Source organism: Sturnus vulgaris, chromosome 1, assembly GCF_052056855.1.
Source record: "Sturnus vulgaris isolate bStuVul1 chromosome 1, bStuVul1.hap1, whole genome shotgun sequence".
Taxonomy (NCBI): Eukaryota; Metazoa; Chordata; class Aves; order Passeriformes; family Sturnidae; genus Sturnus; species Sturnus vulgaris.
The window spans coordinates 17,970,746-17,992,560 of NC_142243.1; the positions used below are offsets into that span (position 1 = coordinate 17,970,746).

The 21,815-nt window shown below is 36.5% G+C and overlaps 1 protein-coding gene across 4 annotated transcripts in view; it reads left to right on the forward strand.

The window, feature by feature from the left end:
• Positions 1–21,815, forward strand: part of PIP4K2A (phosphatidylinositol-5-phosphate 4-kinase type 2 alpha) — a 107,102-nt gene that overhangs the window by 43,936 nt on the left and 41,351 nt on the right. For 3 of the 4 annotated variants that reach the window (XM_014882204.2, XM_088160568.1, XM_088160573.1), the window contains exons 2-3: positions 12,890–12,987; positions 14,113–14,209. In XM_014882204.2, the coding sequence (XP_014737690.1) occupies positions 12,890–12,987; positions 14,113–14,209 (195 nt within the window). Of the gene's footprint in view, positions 1–469; positions 572–12,889; positions 12,988–14,112; positions 14,210–21,815 lie in introns of those variants that run through there. The other variant, XM_088160579.1, reaches the window with a different exon arrangement.

The following is a 21,815-nucleotide window of genomic DNA, read 5'->3' on the forward strand; positions in this document are numbered from 1 at the left end:
TCATAAATAACAGTGGGGCATCAAATACCAGAAATAAAAGCCTGAGTTTACAAGCTTTAAGCAGATACTTTTAATCCATCCTGGGTTTTGTATGTTACGTGATGGATTAAAAGCAACGAGCACCATCCTTAAGTTGCTGCATGTGAACTTCCCTGACTCTTCATGTCTCAGAGGGCCAACACATCACACCTGATCCTGCAGCCCTTTCACTTTTCTGCTGCTTAAATTAATAGTGGAAATCAGTGGCTGTGTTGTCATTAGTGCAGATTGCTGCTACTTCTCATTTTGTGATGTATTTTACAAAGTATGGCAGCTTGTGGTCTCAGTTTTCTTGAGAAAAAGGGCAGTGGCTTTTACTGTGAGTTTCTCTTTCAAAAAAAAAAATTAAACTTTTTCGGATCTTTATATTTAAATGAAAATTAAGGGCTGTATTTCCTTTTTAACACTGTTTTTCAAAAAATATTTCTTAGACTGAAAATGGGAAAATGACTATGTGTGCACAGAGGAACGTGGAGGGCATGAGGGTGCACATTCCAGATCGCCTGTGCTGGTGTGGTGATGCAAAGCAGCTGTGAGTTGAGTTAACTGGCCCTTGTGCTGTGCAGGCAGCTTGCCTCTGGTCCCAAAAATATTGCTTGCTTTGGTACCACGTGGCTTCAGCTCTTCAAAAATGCAATGTTGTGCTCACTGTGGCTGCATTATTCAGAACTCTTAATTTTGTATTATTTTATTTTTTAATTTGCATTGCAGAATTTGCTGTATTCAGATTAGCATTAATGGTTGAAAATGCATGTTGGTAGCTTGGGGCTTTTTTTATTAAATTATTTATGTGTATATGTAAAATATGTACATATGTATATTAAATTCTTGCTTAAGGGATAAATTAAATCATTAAATGTTTTTAATTTGGATTTTCACATACGGAAATAATCAAAAAGCTGGATTTTCTTTCTCATACTGTTCATTAGCAATATATAACCTGAGTCAAATGTCAGTGATGAGAGAGAGTTTCTCTGGGGTGGTTCTGCTCTCTGAGTTGTGGAAATGTGATTCCTGAGTTCAAGAGAGGAAATAAGTGGCAGCTGATCAAATATTGTCACCAACCACCTCATCCTGTGAAATGCTTTTTGACTGGATTTGGAGCAGTGTTACCATGGCTAGTATAATAGAAACTGCTGCAGAAAACTTTGTGTCATTGCAGTTTGGTTTTGTCTTTACAGTTGAAGCAATATTTTGTTGCTGTGCTTACTGAATGACAAAGTTTGGCAATTTCTGTTTGATCTCCTTTCAGAGGCACTGTGGCACTGGTGCATGTTCAGATTAACAGCACCAAAACCACTGGGCTTGCTTTTTATTTATGGGCTATAAAAAGTATAAATAGAAAGCGGATTTGTGTCATCTTGCCTATTGAATGTGTCCTATTGTCCCCCTAAGCTTGTACAATCCTCTGATAGCAAAATTCTGACCTGTAAACAGAGGAAAAAGGTTCTGCAATTATATTATGTTGCTTTTAACAAATTATATTTTATTTCATATCAAGGGATAAAGAACCTTCTCTTACACCCCTCTTCTGCAGGGTTGGGAAGGTTTTCTGGGGTTTTGAAATAATGTGCAGTAATTTAAATACTTGGCCTTCAGCAAAATGAACATTGCAGTTGTTATATTTGGGCAGTTAATATCTCATAAGTAATGATAACAAATTAATGAAGTCTTGTATGTAATATTACTGCCAAAATGAATTGAGATTCTCTGAGGGAAAAGAATATCCAGAGCAGTAGCAAAACCCAGTTCATTTTAACCAGCATTCCCAAACACTAGAAGAATGCCATGTAAACTCAGTAAACTTCAGTTGCCAGAAGCTACAGATGATATATACAAACAAATGTGTATTTTAATGTCTGTGAGAAGGGGAGGTGAATGCATATTTAGAAACTATACATAGGAGAAGTCAGTGACCATGAGGTGGACAGGAAAGTGCTAGAACAACCTATAAACAATCCCAGATATCTGCTCTGAGCTTGCTACTCAGCTTGGGCTCTCTTTGGTTTCCTTGGGACTTCAGGACTTTCATGTCTCCTTCCAGCTGTCATACTGTCTTGACCAGCAAGAGCTTCTGCTTTTGCTCTGAGAGCATTTTTATAAATGAAACCCATACAGTGGCTTCATGCAGCAAAAAACTGTCTGGATGGCATCCTGTTGTGAAGGAGTGTTTGAGATCACTTAAAAAATCATTGGCAAGGGTATCAGCAAAAGCCAGATTTAATATTAAGTGACAGCATGACAAAGTTCATTGGCAAGATTCACTCTACTACTCACAGAACGGTTAAGGCACAGCAAGGAAAAACAAGCAACAACAAAACCAAACAAAATCCAGGCAATCAAAACAGAAATGAGCTGTGAACTGTCTAGGGATGTGTGTTTAGGTGCGTGTGATAAAAGGGCAGTGAGGGTGAGGATTAAAAGGAATATGGCCTAAAACAACATTTAACAGTACTTTAACTTAACTTACACTTTTTACCTTAAACCAAGTGATTTAACAAAGGAACAACACTTAATTTATACCTAACTTAACTTACACCTTAAACTTAATTTATGACTTAACCATGACAATTTAACAGAGGAATAACACTTAGTAGCATTTAACCTAACTTGTAACTTTGAAGTTATAGTTACCAACTCAGTAAAAGAACAACACTTACCGGTATTTAAGTAAGGTTAAGTTGTATGTCACAAGCTTACTTACTTACTGAATCTCTCTTCAATATCCAAGGTATTTAAACATCTGAGAAAGCAGCATTCCTCTCAGATTTGCTGTAGCATATGTGCATGTGTGTGCTCACAGACATAAATATTCAGTGCAGGCAAGGCACTGTGAAAAATTCCCCTCGGAGGTCAGTGAAATACTCAATGCCCTGCATCTCCTGAGGGGTGAAGGGTTGAGCCTCGAGGAGTGGAGGTATTGTTTGGTGATCCTCCAAGTTTGGCAAACATGAGAGTTCTCTAAGAGGCCACACTCAGAGAGAGGTCACTGGTCACAGCCACTGCACCCCTGCAGAGCTCCAAGGACTCATTTCAGACCACTGTTGATAGGATAACAAGAGTGGGCTTTAGTCATAAGTGTTTCATCCTGACCACAGTTTGGGACAGCACTTTCTTTGAAAGTGTAAGAACAGGAACATTATGCCATTCAGGCAAGAAAAAATTTCCAAGGCTGTTCATAAGGAAAACAGGAGCTCATTAGCCATTCCTGGGAGCAGATAGTGTTTCTGATAAGCTCCAGAGGAGCTGAGCCCAGGTGCTGTTTTCAAGGCTGAGGTCTAACGAGTATTTCTCAGATCACAGTGCAGCCTGGAAAGAGGATGGAGGAGAATGCACCAGCACAAATCCTGATTAAAACCTGGAAAGCTGATAAACCTCACAGGTGACTACAGACCTATTAGCCCAACCTCAAGCATTACACTACTTTGAAGTATAAAGAGGAATGCAGTGCAACAACCAAGATGCACTAGAGAGGTAAATGGAGGGATTTCTCTAAACCAAGGAAATGCAGTTCTTACCCATTTGGACCTCTAGGACAATATTTTGCATGATGCCTACATGTAAAGTTATTACTTCTCCTGAAGGATAGGAGATTTAGGTTGAGGCTAAAAAAGGTTCATTTAGTTGCAGGCTAAGATGTGCTGGCAGAGCAAGCTCTGTCCCTTGTGCTCTCCGATTACTCTGTTGGTCCATGTTACTTTACAGAGCATGGAAATACGGGTAGTGTGACCTTCATGTATTTCCAGTGTCACTCTTGGTCAGTTAATTAACTTTTTAAATTAGATTTGTATAATGCAAATAGTATTGCTACTGTTTGCAGAAGTTTTGCCTCACAGCTCCAGCCTTCACCTAATGCATAGTCAGAGATGGCCAGAAGGAATCATGCTTTAATGTCATCTTCTCACAAGTCAGCAGTTTTCTAAATAATAACATACTTGTGACGTTGGAATATGACAGCACATTAAACCCCCTTTGCAATTGGTTTTCTTTAAGACTGTTGCTGCTGCTACTAATAATGTGAAATGCATTACCTTCACTATACCGGTGTAAAAATAGGCAAAAAACTGGCTTTTCTGCATTTGTTGGAACTTGAGAAAAATAATGAGGCCCATCTGATGCCTTAAATTGTTGCTCTATGGCATTTGTTCTATTTCCCAGGTTGTTTTTTGTAGGCAGGATGCTCTTTTAAAGCCTTTCTCTTTATTAAGCGGCAGAGTATTACTTGCAAAATGGTTCCTTAGGTTTCTTTTCCCATTATACTTTGCCCTTCTGTGTTGGAGAGAAGTTTTTTCTATTGATTTTCATTTTTCAGTTGTAGCATTCAGATAAGGCTACAGCATCTCTGTCTGTTCAACTGCTTACTAGAATCTTATGCTTAATTTCCTGAACTCATTTTTCCTATTCAGAAATATTATACTTGAAAAACAAAATCTTGAAAGCTGTTATGAGATGAGCATTATTTAATAGACTCCTTTAGTTTGCTTTCTGGTTGGTTGGCAAGTTTGATTTTTCCCCAAATCTAGGTAACATGATTCATGGAATATAAGTTTAATCTTATTTCATTTTGTTTTTCCTTGTTGAATTCTTCTTCTAGAATCCACAATGAATAGATGATTTAGAAACTTAGCAGAGCATCTGTCTGTGAGTTGTATATTTTACTTTTTGTATAGAATTGAACTTAAGTTCTTTAAACCTTTCCCTATGTCATAATAAATACCTTGTACCTCCTATCATCTTCCTCTTTTTAGTCATTCTTTTGTGAAGCTTTTAGGACAAAGCCAAATGAGCTAAAAGTTTATCTGTTGCCAGATAAGCATTTTGTTTTTTAATTAGAAAAATACAGACCAGATGGCTATCAGACCTTGTGACAAGTGTGTATATTTTAAATCAGTACTCCAAACAATAATTGAGAATGCCCATTGATATAAAAGATTGTCAAAGTGCCTCAACCTCCCAGCACAAATTTAAGTTTCAAGACTATTTGATATTTTTGCTCAAAAAATAAAATATTATTTTATCAGGTTTGTGGCAAGCTAATAGCTTGCAAATTGTTCTCTGAGCTGTGTCCCTTGTCTTGTTGTCCTCTTAACAGTTGCATTTGCAAACAAGGATGAGCTCATGTGTAAAGTGTGCCTCACAACTCATCCAGATATGAAGAGCTTACAGTCCTTTACAGTTTCCTGTTGGACTGAGATAGGATTTTATTTTTGTGTGCCGTTTGCTGCTAGAAGTGTTTAGCTTGTCAAAAATCGCCAGTACAAATAAGTCATATTTCTATTATTCTATTTCCCATTTCATTAATGGGCATTAATGTACTTGTACATATTATGGCATTTGACCTAGCTTTTAGGAGAATGAGGGATTATCATGGCAGACGTTATATCTGAGCTGCTTAATTTATTTTTGGCCTTTGATTGTTTGGCACATTATGAAGTGTTAATTTTTGCACTCATTGAAATGTGTAAGGAGATTCATGAGAACTTTAACCAAATCTGTAGAAATGTGACTTAATGTTTGTCTGACAGTATACAGCAGCTGTTCTGGATATTCTAGACTGTGCAAATGTCCAAGGGACTTGAAAGACTTAAAAGCGTGCATCAAAATATTTGGAAAGGAAATGCGATTTAAGTGCTTTTGTTCTAGGTTCTTTAAACCTTCACATTCCAAATTCTTTAAACAGGAGTGATAACCAAGCTATAAAACCCTTTGTATAGATTTTTGGACCCTCATACTCCAAATTTAATAATGAACATGAATGCTCTTTGAAAACCATTTCTTTGCTCTGTTTTAGGACTGTGCTTGGTATGTCACAATATCCTGTCCAGAGCTTTCTTGAGTATGTCACAATATCCTGTTTTCCACGTGGATGCATGTACTACAGACCTTCCCTGCCCAAACAGATCCTTTTCCTGTGGAAAGCAGCAGCTAGGGAGTCTCATGAAAATATCTGGGGTCTGCTGTGAAATTTTTGATTTTGTTTTTTTTAATTCAAAGGCAGATCATAAGACTTCAAAGAGGTCTTGCCACTCTTTTTGATAAAATATGAAAGCTGTAATTGAGGTGTTCATTTCTCAGTATTGCTAAATATGATATATATTTAATACTTTTGTGGGGTATTTCAGATATTTTGTGGTTAGTACTTAAGGAAAAGTATGCATTAAGGCAGTTTGGAATGCTTTTGGTTCAGTTGGGCCTACTTTTCTAGTATTAAGTTACTGAATTTTATTGAAAGCCAGAAATATAATGACAGGTATCACCTGAACTTTAAAAGCACAAAGCTGCTCTGGTAATTACTGGTAGATGTTTTGAGACATGTAAAATTTAGATTCTTTTATGTAGCTGCCTGTTACCTGGCAGCAAGGTGGTTTAAGTTTGTTTGGTTTGGTTTTTGTTTTGTTTTAAATTTTGTTTTCTGTTCAAATACCTTAAATTGCAATTATTCTAGAGACTCAGAAAAAGCTAAATGTTTTAGCCTCTGTTTTTCTTAGTCATATAATTGCATTAATTTTGGGACTTGATTCTGAATAGGTAACTGGAAATTCCTTATATAAAAGTCTTCTATGCCTTCTAAAGTCTAACACATTGCAAAATTTTTTTTAAAGCCTGGGTAGTTTTTACCTTGCAGGGTAGTAGGGGGAGGCAGGGGAAAGAGATGAATTTTTGTGTGATTGAAATGATGAAAACCTCATTTAAAACAAATTAAGGAGTATTTTGCTGAACTGATTTATTTCTCTACAGCAGAACTTAGCTTAACCTTTTATTTCTCTTGCAAGAATGGGTTTGAGTGTAATTTAAACTGTCAAATGACATTTATCAAATGATGGCTTTGCCCTGTAACAGGCAAATGTCTTCCACAAAATTGATTAGCTGCTGACCTCATCCACCCTTTTCAGACCCTTCAAGGTAGATTTCAAAGAGTTGTAAAATAATCACTTCACTTTCAGTTTATACTTTAGCACAAGGCGTTTACTGTCCTGGTAGCAATACCACAGTGTGTTCCACATCTGGGAAGGAGAGGATGTAAATGCCTGCCTATAGCTCTGCCTGTCACCACTCTGCCTGTTGTGCTTTAACCTAAACCTCTGCTCCTTACAAAATAGGAGCAGCTTTGGAAAGGGCTTTTTACAGGACAGTAGAATGAATAAGATTAAGAAACTTTATCTTCTAGGTGACTATGCTTAGTGATCAGGAAAATTCTCTGTTTGGTAAGACCTGCAGGTGTTCAGTATTAAGAAGGTGCTGCATGAATGAGGAATAATAGTCCCCTAAATGTGAAATTTTATACTCCAAATAGTTTCCTGTGTTGTGTTCTTGTTCTGTGGCCCGTTTTGTAAGACCAATCCACTAGAAACCCATAGGCTGCCTTTCATAAGCATTAAACTACCAGTAAATAAATTAAGTGTGCCAGTGAGGAAGTCTGTGGCCTGTTCAAAATGGTGACTTTGTGTCTGAACCAAAAATATGGTTTGATATTTTCTCTCTTCAGATCTCTGCAAGTTTCTTTCCCAAAGTAGAAGCTGTGATGCAGAAAGTAAAGCCCTGAACATAAAAATCTCAGAACTGCTGTTGATGTTAAAAGTTCAGTTCTATTTTTATACCCCAATAATTTCTTTCTTCCGAAGTCTCTACCACTCCCACTTCTTCCAAAATCAGTGTTTAAAAATACACAAATTTGTGAAAAATGCACTTGACTTTCTCCTAGAGTAACAAACCAGTTGTAGCTTGTTTGTCTCAACAGATCAGACTGCAGTGAATTAGCTTTCAGTGCAGAAAGAGAGCTGGGAGATAAACAACTGAAAAGAAAGTAGCACTTCCACAACTTCTTCCACATCCAGCATCAGGAGCAGCAGGAATTTTCCTGTGTGAAGCTGCCAAGAGCTGTAACTGCAATTTAAATGTTTTATCAGGCTGTTCAGTGTGAAAACAGCTCATCCCTCCATAGTTTCAGCAAGTCTGGTGGGCTGATACGTTAAAGGAAACACTATCTATGCTGTATACTAAGGCTGCAGCATTAAATGAAAAAAAACCCAAGAGAATATGAAGGCTTTAATAGGAAGAGAGTTTCAAAAGAAACTAGGCAGTGCTAAGTAGTCTGAGTGTGATTTGTGGTCTGCTTGGGATTAAATTTTGGGCATTGTGTATGGCTTTTTTGGGTTTCTTTATGTTTTGGGTTTTTGGTTTTTTTTTTGGTTGGTTGGTTGGTTGCTTGGTTTGGGTTTTTAAATGTGTAATACCAGCTGTAATGTGTTACACAGGTTTCTTGCTGTAACATCGTAGCAATAGGCATCAGCTTGTATCTGTTGGAAAACAGGATTGTTGTTCTGACTCTTCTAGCTAAACATGTAATATATGCTGTAAATTGCCTTTATTATATGCAGTTTAAATATCTCATTGTCTGCTTTGCATACAAGCAATTTATTGCTGCTTATGTTCTGACAGAATGAAAACTAATGTTTAATTATGCATTGCCCTAGTAATGTGGTGTTTAGGGTGAATGTATCTGAATTAAATAAGGGCCATTAATAATGCCTAACAATTTATGATATATTCATTGCTTGATTTCAAATCATATAAATTAGAGAAGCTTATTTGAAATGTCACCAATATAAGATGGCTTTGTGGGAACACCTCTCTGTGTGCTAATTTCAAAATCATTACCAGCTGAGTCTTACTATTTATTCAATGTCCAGTAGGCTTTTATTATTCCCTTATTTGCAGTTTAATTACAACCTCTGTTTTCCTGACAGTGTGAATTCAATCCTAAACCTGCAGGAGCAAAATGAGTTGCAATCACTCGTTTTTTGCCTGAAAGCTTCTTTTTGCTTTGGCCCTCTTCCACCTCCCATGGTCGAGCCACCACTCTGAGCCACAATTTTTTGTATGTGTGTTTAAAGGGGCAATGACAGTCTAAGGCTTTTAACATAATTCTGTCTTAAAGCTTGTAAGTTGTTGGGAGATGTTTCCAAGTCACATAACCACCTGTGTTTATAGTAATATCACAGAAGATGCTGAATTAATTACTTAAAGGGAGGTTTCTGGGTCACTTGTTAATACTGTGTGTGCATAGGTTTACAAATGTTATTAATTCACCTGAGGTATTTATACATAATATGCATGGTTACTGTGCAACTAAAACTGTAGTCATTCATATTTAAAACAATACATTCTCTAAGGCTATTTTACAGGATTTGAATTCCTCAAAGACACAACAAGCATTGTCCATTTCAAAAAAGACAAACTGCAGCAAAGTTTCGCATTGGCAACAATAATTTAAGGCAATTAAAGGATGTAGGTTGCAGGACTAAAAGAATTTTCCTTTTCAGTATGATGTGCATGCATTTATTATAGAAATACTGTACATGAGGATTCTCAGAAATAATTGCAGTTAAATGAACGTTTGATCCTGAGTCTTCTGTCCAGTGAGCTCTTTTTGCTTCATTTATGCTTTGCAATTATCTCTTGTGGGAAATTTTCTTGCTTATGATTTTATTACATTCAAAAGCAATCCTTAGAGGAAAATGGGTATTTCTTATGTAATTATTATAGCTATTGTAACACAGTTTCTGTTGTAATTTGGAATACTGAACTTTCATCCTCACACGCATTTCATTTGCTATTGCTAAGGGAGCTAACTTTATTTAATGGGTAACATGAAGAGATGGGCATAATACTTGTCAAAGGTATCACATTCATCTTAATGCATTTTCCATTGTGCTTAACTTTCAAACACAGAAAAAGAAGCAAAATATTTGAGATAATCTGGAAGACTCAAGTTGTCTTCTTTACATTTCATATTTAGTGTCTTTCAGATGTGACTGTTTCTTCACACAGTGATGGCAAAGCAGAGAATTGATCCGTCTGACCTTTCTCTTTTTCTTTTAGCTTTTCAAGAGCTGTTTGGGGGGGTTGTTTTGGATATTGTTTCTCCTCCCTGCCCCCCCCAGTATGGTTCCAGTTTCCACCAAGATCTAATGACACGGGTATTCCATTCTGTCTTGTGTGCATTTTCCAGCCTGGCCTCATCAAATCTGCCCAAAAATGTGCTATTAGACAGAGAACCAGACTTTATACTTGAAAGGTTTAAATTAATTAATGGTCTATGCTGCTGGGATATACCATTACTGAGCTGGTGTGCTATGCCAAAGGTCACTTCTATTGTGTATTCATCACCTAATTTTTTTATTTTCCTATTCTGCTAGAAAGGAATTCCCAAAAATATTAGAGAAATTACTTTTACTTACCTCAGATTTGGATGAATCTTAAAAAAAAACCCTCCACCCAAAAACAACCAAAACCCAAAGCAACCAACCAAAAATGCCAACAAAAAAAGCACCCTGAAAAACTCATACCTCCTGAAAAAAACAAAACAAAACCATCAAACCTTCTGTTAGTGGGCATTTTTCTGCTTGGTTGGGGAATGGGGAGAGTATACATTCACAGCTTGTAAGGAACTTCTTAGGAGAAGTATTTTGGAATTTTTTTTCTTAAAATCAAAGAATCCCCAAAGTATGAACATAAAAAGGCTTTTTCATTCCACTGTGTAGGTGATGCTTGTAAGGCCTACAGGCACAAGTAAAACTGTGCCATTACATAGCACAAATTTAAATATCCGCAGCATGAAAGCTAATCTACAGATGATGTATGCAGAGAAACTTTATATCAGCAAATTAAGAAAGCAAGTACACATAAAAATTTGATCAATGCAGTTTTGATAATCTAAAATGCAAATTTGCAAGCAAATTTTGTTGTTGTAGATAGTTGAAGATGTTTGAATTCAGCATTTCTGACAGTATTCAGCAGAAGGTGTTCTTGGGATCATTTTTGTCTGGAATGTATATGCATGTACATTTCTGCTACTCTTTGTTCAAGTGTGAAATTTTTGTGATCTGGCAATCTGAAAGAGATGGTAATTCTGTAAAACAAAAAACAAACTCAGAATTTTCTATCTCTCGGTAATATATCTATATGTCCCTAGTTTTATTTGTTCTGCAGACCCGTGAACTGCTTTGTGGCTTCAGGGTGAGATTGATGTACAGCGGTATCAGCTTCAGTAAAGAGCATGTATGTTGGATGTAGTGATTTTTCAATCAGCATTTTGTTATTTTATGTTGTATTTAATGAGGTGTCATCATGATTTATTAGGCTTGTACAGCTGTGTTTTCAAAAATTTATTGGAGTTTCTTCTTTCTCTCCCTTTGGAGTGGGGAAAGAGCAACTCTGAGGAGTGGAGCACTTTGAGCTCATCCCAGACATCTTTCTCTTTCCTTTCTCTGCTCTACTTATAGCTGCCATGCTTGTATCTAGAACTCTTCAGGTCTTTCCAAAGAAGCACTTTGTAAAATTCAGCAGATCTTAGCAGTTTTCATGTGAGCTGCAAGGATGTGAATGATAAAAATGAGACATAGCAGGGCACATTACTGGGGCTTTAAAGTGTTGAAAGGTAAGGAGACCGCCTGACCTGCCTGCCCGTGTTGGTTTCTTTCTTCTGCTTAAGAGCTAGAAGACTCTTCACTCTTTTCATATTTTATTTAACTTCAGTTCTCCTGAAGGTCATGCTTGCAGGGAGTGCATTTGGTTTATTCCTAATTTCCAGTATTTCTAATAGCTGCTTCACTGAAGGTTTCTCCAAAAGCCTCTCTTAAGCAGGGTAGCATTTACAGGCTTAACATCTTCCTAGTTGGAAAACACTGGTGGATAAGCAGTGCTAGGGAGCAGAGGAACACACCTGTGTTTCTAGATCCATTCCCAGTGTGCATTTCCATTCTTAGAGTGGGGCTTCCCTCTAAGCCCTGTAGACAACTGCTGAGAAAAATTGTGCTCTGTATGAGCAAAAAGTTTTGACTGGGTAAATTGAGATGCGTGACCAGGGTGTAGAGTACCGTAAAAACATGGATAAAACGTATGTCATGGATATTTGGTGACTGTTGTTGTAATGGGTATCTCTTTCCTGGATTGGAGGGACCATTGCAAGCTTAACAATTCTGTCTTGTATTTATCATATTTTAGTTAAACTTAAGTAAAGTAAGGGTAGACTAATACATGCAATACTAAAAACATACCTACAAACTAGGTCATGGTAAACTTGTCTACATTTTATAATAGAGATGTGGTCAGAAGTAAATTATAAATATGAGTGGAAAAATCCTAATCTGGAAAACACTGGTAATGTTCATTTCAAAGCTAGAAAGAGTAGGTGATCCACATAAATGTAAGAAAATAAAGAAAACCTTGGGACTTACATGCATCTCTAAGCAAAAATTTATATTTAAGTGGTTTGTCCAATATGAACAATCAAAGAAATGCCTGAATACTGGGACTTAAAAAAACTTGTCTGAGTTTTGCACTGGTGGAAGAAACAAACTTCTGCTTATTGGACTGCAAGTATGTACATTTACATGGATGGAAAAATTCACTTTGTTTACTATAAACAGTTCAAGACACATGCATGTAAGATTACTTCATAAGCTTCAGGGGTAAATAGTCATTGGAAGCTGAATTATTTGTGGAAATCATAGCTTGACTGACAAAGCAAGAGCAATGTATTGGGATAGGAGATCATTTTGCTGGCATTGTCATTGACCTTCCATAAAAAGTATGCTCCAGGTGTTCTTTAAAGCACTTTTTAAATTTTTGAAACAAGTCTAAATATGGAATGCAGTTTCTTCTCTTCCAAAGTGCCACTCTTGAGATTGCATTTGATCTGCAAAGAATAACACTGCTTTTGCATTCTTCCATTACCTGCATTCACTCCTGGGATATATGCACAGGAAATAGTAGCTTTCAGAATTAAAATATATATGTAGCATCTTTGCAAAGCCAGCAGCAAGTAAATGTATTCTGTTTTCTCTAGATCAATGAACTGAGCCATGTTCAAATCCCTGTTATGTTGATGCCAGATGATTTCAAAGCATACTCAAAGATAAAGGTGGACAATCACCTTTTCAACAAGTAAGTACAACTAACAATTTTGTGTAGAAGTGGATAGTGGCAGTGATATTTTTATAAAGTACTATGAACTCTGTTATTTTTCAGTGCATGGGACTGAAGTTTTGATGATTAAGTTAATCCTGAGATAAACACAACCATCTGTGCTGTTCTAAAAAGCAACAGCAAAGGTTGCTGGGTAGAATTTTTCCTCCATATGGTTTATTATTGCCTTATGAGTATCTTAGATATTGAAGGTGCTACTTTCTTGGTGTGATTATTTATGGCTGATATAAGCATTTATTTGTGTATTTCGAAAAACATAACTTCATGTGCATGTGCTCTTTATGAAGTGTAGTATTTGAATAAGAATGAGAATCTAAAGCCTATATCAAATGTGAATAATGTTCAGCTTTTTATTTTCCATAATACAAAATCATACCCATCTTATAGAGGCTTCAAAAGTACTACAGTAATTTCATGTAATATCTGTTATCTCTTAAAAATAAAATGCCCCGTGAGCAGTATGTACAGAGATACAAAACTATTAATATTGGTTTGTATGTAACCAGAATTCAAGAAAATATGTAAAGAAAATTCAAGAATATATGGAGAAAAGAAATTCTGCTACTTTGGGTCCTCTGCTTTGTGACAAAGATCAAAATAACTTTTCTCTTGTATAAGTCTAAAAATAACACTATGATATTAAAACTAGTTCTATGTTGGACAAGTCAAATTTTCTTGAAGTTTTGGCACTATTAGTACTTTTTGATGTCACAGATGATATAGTAATTCTTTTATAATCCAATCTTAGATTTCACCTTTGAAGTAAGTTTAGGGCAGTGGGGAAGCATTATTTTCTTTTGAGTCCGTGTTTCAGAATTGTCAAAATACAGTTTGTGTTCATTTTATCGTTGTTGTAGTTCCTTAGCTATGATATAATGATGTTATAGCAAGCTAATAAACATTCATTAAAAATTGTGAAGAAAAGCAAAATAACCCAATCTCACTGAAAAAAGGCATTAGAAGACAAATTTTAAGATGATTGTTACCCTCAGCTTTCTATGAAGAGCTTTGAGACAAAATTCTCTAGAGTTACTTGTTATATATGCACAGTAATGAAGTTGAATTGGTTTTATCTTCTTTCAGAGAAAACATGCCAAGTCATTTCAAATTTAAAGAATATTGTCCAATGGTTTTCCGTAATCTAAGAGAGAGATTTGGAATTGATGATCAAGACTTTCAGGTAAGTTCACTTTGAAAAAGCTTAGGCAGGTGGGATGCACATTTCTGTTTTACCTTTTGGCCTGCCCCAGTTGTCTTCTGGTTCCTGCCCTTCTGCCATCTTTAGTCCTCTGTGTTTCCCATTAATGTGCCTCCTTATAAGCCACACTTATTGAAGCTGCAGGGTAATACCTCTTGCAATAAGGAGGACAAATAATGTCTGGACACTTCTGGCAAGAGATTCTATATTCAGCTGAGTCACTTAAATAACAGTTGCTTCAGTGTTCTGTCTGTATGAGATGTGGTTTCTGAAATGACCACAGCTTTTTTTTTTTTTTTTCCCCTCCTGCTCTTTTTGGTTAGAAGAGTGACCTGTGGCCTGCCAGCTTCATCCTACTTCATTCTCTCTCATTTTCCCGTTGTTAAGAAGATCTGGAAACAAATTGTTTGTGTAAAGCAGATACAGCAAACCAAGAAATTGCTCTAGGTTTGGCAGGGTTGTTCCATGCAGTCGGTTTCTTTCTGCCTTTGCAAAAGAAAGTCCTTGAACTCTGCTTTAGCTGGATTTGCCAGTTCTCACAGACAGTTCCCTTTTCCATTAACAGTTCCTACTGCAGAACGTGTCAGTCACAGGGATAATTCCTTCTGCAGTCACACTGCAAGATGTCCTGTCCTAAAGAATGCTTGCTGTGGACTGCTTCCTCTCATACTCTTTTGCTTTTTTAAACTATTTTGATGTGAGCTGCAGTTACATTTGTAACGTCACTCCAATATATTAAGAGAATTTTTAAGAAATGACAAAATGCATTTGTACAATAACACTCCCATTCTTGCCAGTGGAGCAAACTGAATGTTGTATATCTGAGTCCTTCAACAATCCTTTATACCAGTTTGTCCCTTTTCAGTATCCAGCAATGTGTTAGAAATGCACAGGTGGGTTAAAATGTGCAGGGGTTTCGATGGAGATTAGGTTATGAATCTCAGTATACAGCCACTGTAATCTTGCTAAGACACTTTGCCAGTCAGTGGAGAAGAGGATTGTTGGTTTATTTTGGCAGAGCTGTCATGATTGTGTTCCATGATTTTTCATGATTCTATTTATGAAGAACTGTTTAAAACCAAGACTGAAGCCAGCAGTTTAAACAGATACATCAAATTGCATTCCTGGTTCAGTTCTGCTGATGGACCAAGGAGGATCCTGTTGCTTAAGAAGTTACTTGATCCCTTTATGTGAAGATCTCATTTTTGTTGACAAAGGAAAAGGATGAGTGTCAAAGAAGGAAGATATGATTGCTCTTAAAATTGCAATGTCAACTCATGCTTGTTATTTTTAGAACATGGGCTTTTGATAGTACTAGACAATGGAAGATAGAGTTCAGTGAATGTTAGAAGACTCAAGGTGCTATAGTGAATTAAAACTGGCAAACTTGGCATAATCAAAAATGCTCCATTCCACAGCACTGTGAAATGTTTCCATCTGCACTGCTGTTCTGCAACAGAAATTCCTGTTGTAACTATGTTTTCCCGCTGTTTGGATTTATTAATGATAACAATGATAAAACAGCATTAAGGAACTGTCACTGGATAAACTGTCTGTATTTTCAGATTAAAATCAAATATACTTCTTTATAGCTATGTGTTTTGGTAATGTAACCAATCAACAATCCAAAATAAGAACATGTAACTACATCCTGGTTTTTGATGCAACAAAATTATGTATTAGAAAAACAATCTCATGGTTTTTAGTTTTAAAGCATATTTAGTGAAACAGAGAAGATAGTTAATATTAATTTTAACCTAAGGGGAGACAATGTCTGCCTTCGCTATTGCTTTTTTCCTCAGCCCAAGCAATTTATCACTCGGGATTTTTTCTACTGGACTAATCTGATTAAAAAGAAAATAAATTAAATGCTCAAAGTATTAATGTATTTTGAATTTGCTTTCAAAATTATTTTTACAGAACTAAACATAAAGAAAATCTGTCTTCCGACATGTAAGATAGAGAATCCCTATTAAAAGTAGAAGTTGCTTTCATTTTAATATTACAGTCTCCGTGATTTTAAAAAGAGAATCTAATTTGACAAAGAGAGTTTCACTATATATTCTTCTTTTCAGATAACCTTTATCTTCAAGGAAGTTCCTTTTTTTTCCAATTTATTCCAATTATTATTGGTTAAAATTATTGTCTTAGAATCAAACCTGAAACTGAAAAATAATTTGCAGTGTAGATGTAAGGGAAACCTTATGTAAGAAATATCAAGTTCCTTTCTCTGATAGCTTTTCTTACATTGTGATTTTCAGGGAGGGAGTCCTACTCAGCTGTGAACAATGTCAGTCCCATTATTGAGCCAGAAAGGATTGGTTTAGATAAATAAACCCAATTACCTTGTTCATTAGTCAGACACATCAGTCACAGTCTCGAAGAACATTCATTTTAAATGCCTTTGTTTTCAGAATGTTCTGCTGATATCCTTGATGAGTTGTTCCAGAGGGCAAATAGTCCTTCCTTATGAGTAAGCACTAAAAAAACAGCCTCATGAAAAGAATTGGTAGTGTATGCTCTAAATAGTGGGCTATACTCATTTTAATTCTTTATATTGTATTTCTTATTTTGTAGTAATTTTGTGGATTGCTTAACACACAGATTTAGTTCACATGTGGAATAATCAATATATGGAACTTGTCTTGCAGAGATCTCTTTTTGTCTCTGAAGAGAGATTCAAATCTCACAAAGTAGATGGTTTTTTCCTACAAGTCGTCTTGACTTAGGAGTCAGAGGAATTCCTTAAATTGTATATGATTCATGCCTTACAGGAAGCCTTTTCTAGAAATGTAATTACAGTTCCTGGAATGAACTCCCTTCACATGACACAAAGCAACTCCCTTTTTTGAGATGTTTTTGGTAATCTGTCCTGCATCTGTCTATATTTCATGGCTAGTTGGGCATCTCCAAGAGGCATTTAATGCTGAACTGGGATTGAAGTTTCATGGAGATACATGTGCAGTTGCTAATATTGAGTGTGGACTTTGTCATGCTTTATAATAGACAGCAGCATAGAAAATATAGTATGAAGTTAGTGAAGCCTTGAGTTTCCTTCAGAGATTGCCTATACAAACTTATAATAAAAGAAGTCTTTAATCTAGGTTAAGAAACTTTGTTCTTATATTTAAAAAATTGTAAAACAGTTACTACATTAAATTAAAAACTGGTCTCTGGCTATTTTTTCTTAAAAGGAGGAACACAAGTGATGATCAGTCAGTATGAATCAAAATTGCATTTGAATGATGGAAAAACTTTAAAACCATTTTAACCACTTACAAAGGCTATAAATTATCAAGGGGAGGGAGACTATGGTTTTGCTTTGTGCTGTTGGATGTCACAAGAAAGTACATATGGATCTCTGAAGATTATTTTTTTAAGTGTCAAAATAATTCCAAAAGCTAGAGCATTAAGTAATGACAGATTTTTGCCTTGATAGGGTAAATAATGTATTTTTGTTAGCGTTTTCTTGTTTAATTGAAAAAGAATCCTTCTAATAGTCACAGGAGAATACTTGAGAGCTTTAACTGTTTATAGTAGAAAAGAAAAAAATTGATTAGAAAACAGATATTGTCGAGTCCCTCACTATTCCTACATTCCCCCTCAGCTTTAGACACTGTAAAGGTTATTCTACAGAAGGATTTCTACCCACCCACCCCCTCCCCACCCAAATAATGGGATAGCTGTTTTTCTTCAGGGTTTCTTCTCAAGTCAGTTGACATACTTTGTTGTCTTAGAAAATCCAAGAGTAGAAGAATTACGGGGTTAACTTCTGCAAACTGCAAAATTATGAGAGATTTAACAGGCAGACAACTCACCTAACCCCCCCCCCAACAATCTGTAGAAAAACAGGATCTACTACTGTTACAAATGCTTCTGCTGCTGTTGCTCTGGGAAAGGAGACTTTTTTTACTGTGCTCCAACACATCTGTTCTTGCTTAAAGTTATTGCTGAATCCTACATCTGGATTCTGCTAGGCAAAAGAGGAAGACTGGGTTCTTGCCCAGTAAAGTACAATTGCTCATACCAGAGGGCACCAGTGTCCCAGTGTACCTAATGAGCCTTCTACTGGGGATGAGGGAGAGCACAATTGACTTCCCTTGAAGTTTTAGTACTTGGTGTAATAGGAGACAGGCTCGGATCTGACTTTTCCTGTCTGCAGGAGCAGTTTGTAGAGATTGTCTGTCTGTACAGAACAAAGAATTCATAAAGAACTTTTAGCAGATGGTTCTGTAAGTTCTTTTTAATTTACCTATGTTTGATATTTCTCTACACATTTTTTCCATACAAAGATTGAAGTCTAAAATAATTAATGAGAATTCCTGCTTTTAAGCAATTTTGCTAATAACAAACAATATAAGCTCAGTATCTTTAACTTCTTCTGATAAGGAAGTATCTCCCAGAGCTTTCCATGCAGAAGGATTTGTAGTCCAGATTCATAACAAAGCATAAGGAAAACAATGCAAATGCTAGGCTTGTTTAGATGTCAGCCTTCAATATAATTTTCTTTTGAGGTTCTTCAGAGCATCAAAATTTCTATCAATCTCTAAATATTTTTGTTAATTTTACATGACTTATCCAGTCCTAAGACATCATCTTAAGAACTTAAGTACTTTGCAATCCAAGATTATATGTTTCTTCAGACAAACAAATACTAATCAGAGCTCTCAGCTGGTGCTTCTGCACTAAAATTCATGCTTTTATTTCTTGGCCCTTGTTTTGGGAAAGGACAAGCCACCTCTAGCATCAAACTACAGACAGTAAGATCAGCAACAATTATGTTAGGAGTTGGAGCTTATTGCTAAGACAATCTCTTCAATTAATTCCATAAAGTGCATTAAAAATCATCTAAGCAAGAACTGCTTGTAAAGAAAATATCAGTGCTAATCATTTTATTTCAGCATGGTAGGTCTGTCAGTGCATGAAAAGTCCTGGCATTATGTGTCAGATGAGATTCCTACAGCAGAGTATACCGTTTGTGGATCCCAAATGGATATTGACACCAAGACATTCAGAACTGCTGACACCTTGTTTGACATGAGTATAAGCAGTGGTGGTAGTAAAGTGTTGAACTAGATGTAGTAACAAAAACTCTGCTGTTTGTAATCTTTCCAGATTGTAAAAAATGTAGTTTGCAATCAAAATCTAATGTTCTAAGATTTATTGCCTTAAGTGTCAGCTCAAATAGTAATTTAGTGATGGTGGGACTTAACCTTAGTACATATGGCAACAGAAATTCTAACTTGTGGTTTCTCTCAGTTTTCCCTAGAAAACATTTCATTTGCCTTGCTTTTGGCTGTTCCTTGCCTAAACTGAGTATCATTCACAACCAGGCATTCAAACTGGAAAATGGTAATTTAGCATGTGCTGGCAACATCAAAAAACAAATTGATAGGTACTCCCTAAGTTCTTACAGACACAGCTATTGAAAGGAAGGCTTCAAGCCAAGCTTTGCAGGGCTAAAGGGAAAAGGCTCCCAGCAAAAGAGCCCTAACTCTTTCCAAAGCAAGTACATGCCTTAAGCTGACAGCTCCAAATCCAGATCTACGGTCTCAATAGGATAACTTGATTTAGGAAAGACCTTCATGTTTTATTCATTAACTTTTATTCAAGGAAGTCAAGGAACCCATAACCTTTCTCCTGGAAGCATAGCTCAATGCAAAAAAGAAAAAGTTCATGTTTCTCCTTTCTCTGTCAAAGTTTTTCACAGCTTTCATCATAGTAATCACTGCCTGAATGCAATTTTTTTATAAACATTCATAGTTGTGTACATCCACATCTTAATGAGATCATAGAAGAAGCTCCATATTTCTGATGGGTGCAGCACAGGACCAATGGTGTCCTGTTTTTGTCTCTAGCAGGTCCCATGACGTTCACCATAGGCCTTTTGAGAGCTATGCTTATGAGCTGACCAGAAATCATCATGCAGAGTTGTCCATATATCTGGCAAAGGCAGGGGAGGTTACACTCCTGAATGTGCTTGTAACATATCTTACTGCTAAGTCAGGTATGCTTTTTTCCGTGTCAGACTCCTTACACACCTTCCAGTGTCAGAGATCAGTGCTGCCTGGTCATGCTTCCACAACAGGGTTTCCAGATAACCACCTGCTTAGTGGCAAGAATGCACAGTGTCACCATACAAAATAGACCCCAGAAGTTGTCCCTACCTGTCCCTGTATGACAACCCAGTTATCTCTGGGTTTGGTGCTTCTGTTGTTAAAAAAACACTAGTGCTTTGCCTTTCTTCCTTCTACAAGTCACTGACAAAACACAGTTCACTGAAACACTGAAAATCATCTCAGAAGTGGGCTACTTGTTTCGAATTACAGCAACTAACATTGGAGCATCTCTGTCAGTTGTATGACACTGTCTCTCCAGTGGCCTTCTTAATCAGTAATCTTGGTCTAATTTCCATACCCGTGATTCCTGGGATCCTATAAAAAAACAACAAAGAGGTTGGGGGAAGCTCCAGGTTTGTCTTATTGGGAAGCTGTGCCTGGGCCAGAGAGCAGCACTGTGACTTCTGTTGCAGAAGAACAGCCAGACTGTGTCTACATCATCCTCCAACAGCCATGAGCCACTGCCAGGCTTTTCCACTGACCTATGATTTCAGTCATCACAGAGCATCATCTGTACACTTGTTTCTGCCTATTTGTTCATGCAAAGCTTGCCCAGAGGCACTCTTAAATAGTCTGGGATGTGATCTGATTTGTCTTTAGGGTACGTTGAGGTTGTGAAGCTCATTTTAGTTTTCCACAGCTTTTGGATGAGATCACAGCACCAGAAACCGTTGTTTGCCTTTGTCCAGACGTCATGAAATGGGGAAGATTTAAATCAATGAGAAGCTATTAAGCCAGTCAGTTTGAAAGATTACTGTTCTTCTAAAGCTCTCTGTACTTTACCACCAGAATTTTCCTGTTGCCCTTTCTCTATTTCTTAAGAAAAGCTCTGACTCAATGGCAATTTTTATTAGGCTTCCTTTTTAAATTAGTTACACAAAGTATTTGTATTACATCCAACACACAGTTCATGTGTTCAAAGTTTCTAAAATACAATCTTGTCTGCTAAAGTAGCAGTTAGAAAACAATGACATTTACATTAGGCGTGCAAGAGATTAGAATGAGCTAATTAAATTGACCTTTAAATCTCTCCACCCTCTTGGAGACTGGGGCTAATCCTTGGCCTCCCACTGTGGAGATAAAAATTCATGCTGTGAACATTTTAAGCAAAGTGGGCAGAGGAAGAAGAGCCTCACCAGCAGTTTGTCTTTGAAGAGGGGGGCAATACTTTGCCAGTTATAAATATAGCTTGCAGTTATGGTGTGAGATGGGGGACAAGTTCTTCCTGTACTTCAGTGGCTTTGCTCCATGTGTTTTTTTCACAAAAATAGTTTCAACATAAAATAGCTCCAAACAAGCTTAACTTGTTACCCTTAGAAATAATCAAAGCCTCTTTGGAAATTAGCTTAGTTTTTTTTAATATCTGCTATTGATATAGCTAACATTATGAATCATATCATTATTGTTATTTAGTTACAATAGCTTGATATTTCTATTGACCAATGTGCAAAGTAAAAATAGATTTCCAA